We start from the raw sequence: 2,364 nt of genomic DNA, 5'->3' as shown, positions 1-2,364 counted from the left end.
CAGTACTTTATTAAACTAACAATAAGAACATTAAATAAGTTCAGTACTTTATTAAACTAACAATAAGAATGAAGACTTGCTGTAATAGTATCATAAGTCATGTTGTCTGCAGAGAGACGAAGGAGGGTATGGTGGGAAGAAGACTTGCTGTAATAGTATCATAAGTCACGTTGTCTACAGAGAGATGAAGGAGAGTACAGTGGGAAGAAGACTTGCTGTAATAGTATCATAAGTCATGTTGTCTGCAGAGAGATGAAGGAGAGTACGGTGGGAAGAAGACTTGCTGTAATAGTATCATAAGTCATGTTGTCTGCAGAGAGATGAAGGAGAGTACGGTGGGAAGAAGACTTGCTGTAATAGTATCATAAGTCATGTTGTCTACCGAGAGATGAAGGAGGGTACAGTGGGAAGAAGACTTGCTGTAATAGTATCATAAGTCATGTTGTCTGCAGAGAGATGAAGGAGAGTACGGTGAGAAGAAGACTTGCTGTAATAGTATCATAAGTCATGTTGTTTATTTGGGTGTTTTTATGTCTGTTTATTGTTATGGTTTTCCAAGAGTTCTTTTTTGAAAGACACATGAATTATAGGCTAAGCAGCCCCACCATTAGTGATTTTACTGCATCACAGTAGGGTTAGTTTTCAATACAAACATATCAGAAAATTGTGGTTATTTTTTTTCAAACAGCGGCTCACTAGAAAACAAAAGTTGAAAGTTATATTGAAGAAACAAACACTCCAAGGACCAGTACAATCCATAGTATTCATTGTAAAATGTAATGAAAACTGAACTTGTTAAAGCCCCACAAATATGATTTTAGATATAAAATAATAGGTAGGATATTTGACCTGTAGCCAACTAAAACCACCATCTCTGCAGTACTAAGTTTCCTTTTTTCTGACATAAAGTGTAAGGATTTATTTTAAGCTTGGGAATCATACAATAATGGGACATTTGTGGGCAGTAATAGGTTTCACTCGTACCATACTGTATACGCTATGCTACTTGATTTATCAGTATTTTATTCAAGATGTTTTAATATATTTTTATCATTTATTTTTTTACAATATATGATAAAACAGTCATTAACGAGTGTAACGTGATTTCTAATATACACAAAGTTAACTAAAAACATTTGAACGTAGTGATAAAACCACTAATAATGGAAGATTTAATTAGATATTATAATGAAAGTGGTGTGAGTTCATGTCATAATTTTGTCGTTTCTTTCAGGCCATGCTCATCAAAATGACATTCATTTCTACTACACATCTTCAGTGTAAGTCTTTTATCTTTGTATTGACAGTATTGTATTCACAGTTTTAGTGGTTCTAACGAACATGGATGGGTTTTATAGTACTTGTGAACTTTAAATTGAATAATCAGTGTGATCTTAAGTGTAACGATATTCAACTATGTGTAGCAATTACAGTTTTATTCAACTCCATTTTAAAAACATCTCAGTATTACCTTGATTAAATATTTGTATTCTTAAATACTTCACTCATGTTCTTTATTAACACCAGAGATGTTTGAATCATTCACTGCCTTTCTATATATAATACTTTTTTTTATTTGCATTCTGTCATGCTATCGTTGTAAACGTGGCACATATAATGCATCATATTGGAATCTAATAGATCCACTCAAGCTTGCAAGTCTGGTCGTGCAACCACCATTACTCTTCACTGTGATAGCAACCAGGAGGGAAATGGCACAATACTGCCACCTACCTCATGCCCAGACGGAACGTGTGATGGATGTAACTTTCATTTTATGTGGAAAACACGACTAGCATGCCGTATATGTACCAAAGACGATTATGAGGTGAGTTTGATTGGTTCATTATTCCCACTGTACTTTCCTTCATCTCTCTGCAGACCGGAAGGAAGGCAGCTAGTAACAGCATCCACTGCCAACTCTTGGCTACTATAATTTTTAACTTGATAAACCAGAAGGAAGGCAGCTAGTAACAGCATCCACTGCCAATTCCCACTGTACTTTCCTTCATCTCTCTGCAGACCGGAAGGAAGGCAGCTAGTAACAGCATCCACTGCCAACTCTTGGCTACTATAATTTTTAACTTGATAAACCAGAAGGAAGGCAGCTAGTAACAGCATCCACTGCCAAAACTGATACACTGTACTAAGCTGTATTTGTAGTTTAACACTGTACTAAGCTGTATCTGTAGTTTAACACTGTACTAAGCTGTGTTTGTAGTTTAACACTGTACTAAGCTGTATCTGTAGTTTAACACTGTACTAAGCTGTGTTTGTAGTTTAACACTGTACTAAGCTGTATCTGTAGTTTAACACTGTACTAAGCTGTGTTTGTAGTTTAACACTGTACTAAGCTGTATCTGT

General features: G+C 35.4%; 1 protein-coding gene across 1 annotated transcript in view; it reads left to right on the top strand.

Annotated features, from left to right (window-relative positions):
• Positions 1-2,364, top strand: part of LOC106471289 (UPF0577 protein KIAA1324-like homolog) — a 6,796-nt gene that overhangs the window by 3,199 nt on the left and 1,233 nt on the right. Inside the window, exons 3-4 of the mRNA XM_013931888.2 lie at positions 1,235-1,280; positions 1,642-1,828. Of these exons, the coding sequence (XP_013787342.1) occupies positions 1,235-1,280; positions 1,642-1,828 (233 nt within the window). The remainder of the gene's footprint in view (positions 1-1,234; positions 1,281-1,641; positions 1,829-2,364) is intronic.

The sequence above is a fragment of the Limulus polyphemus genome, unplaced genomic scaffold (assembly GCF_000517525.1).
Source record: "Limulus polyphemus unplaced genomic scaffold, Limulus_polyphemus-2.1.2 Scaffold4518, whole genome shotgun sequence".
In the NCBI taxonomy this organism is placed as follows: Eukaryota; Metazoa; Arthropoda; class Merostomata; order Xiphosura; family Limulidae; genus Limulus; species Limulus polyphemus.
This window is presented reverse-complemented; position numbering and strand designations above follow the sequence as displayed.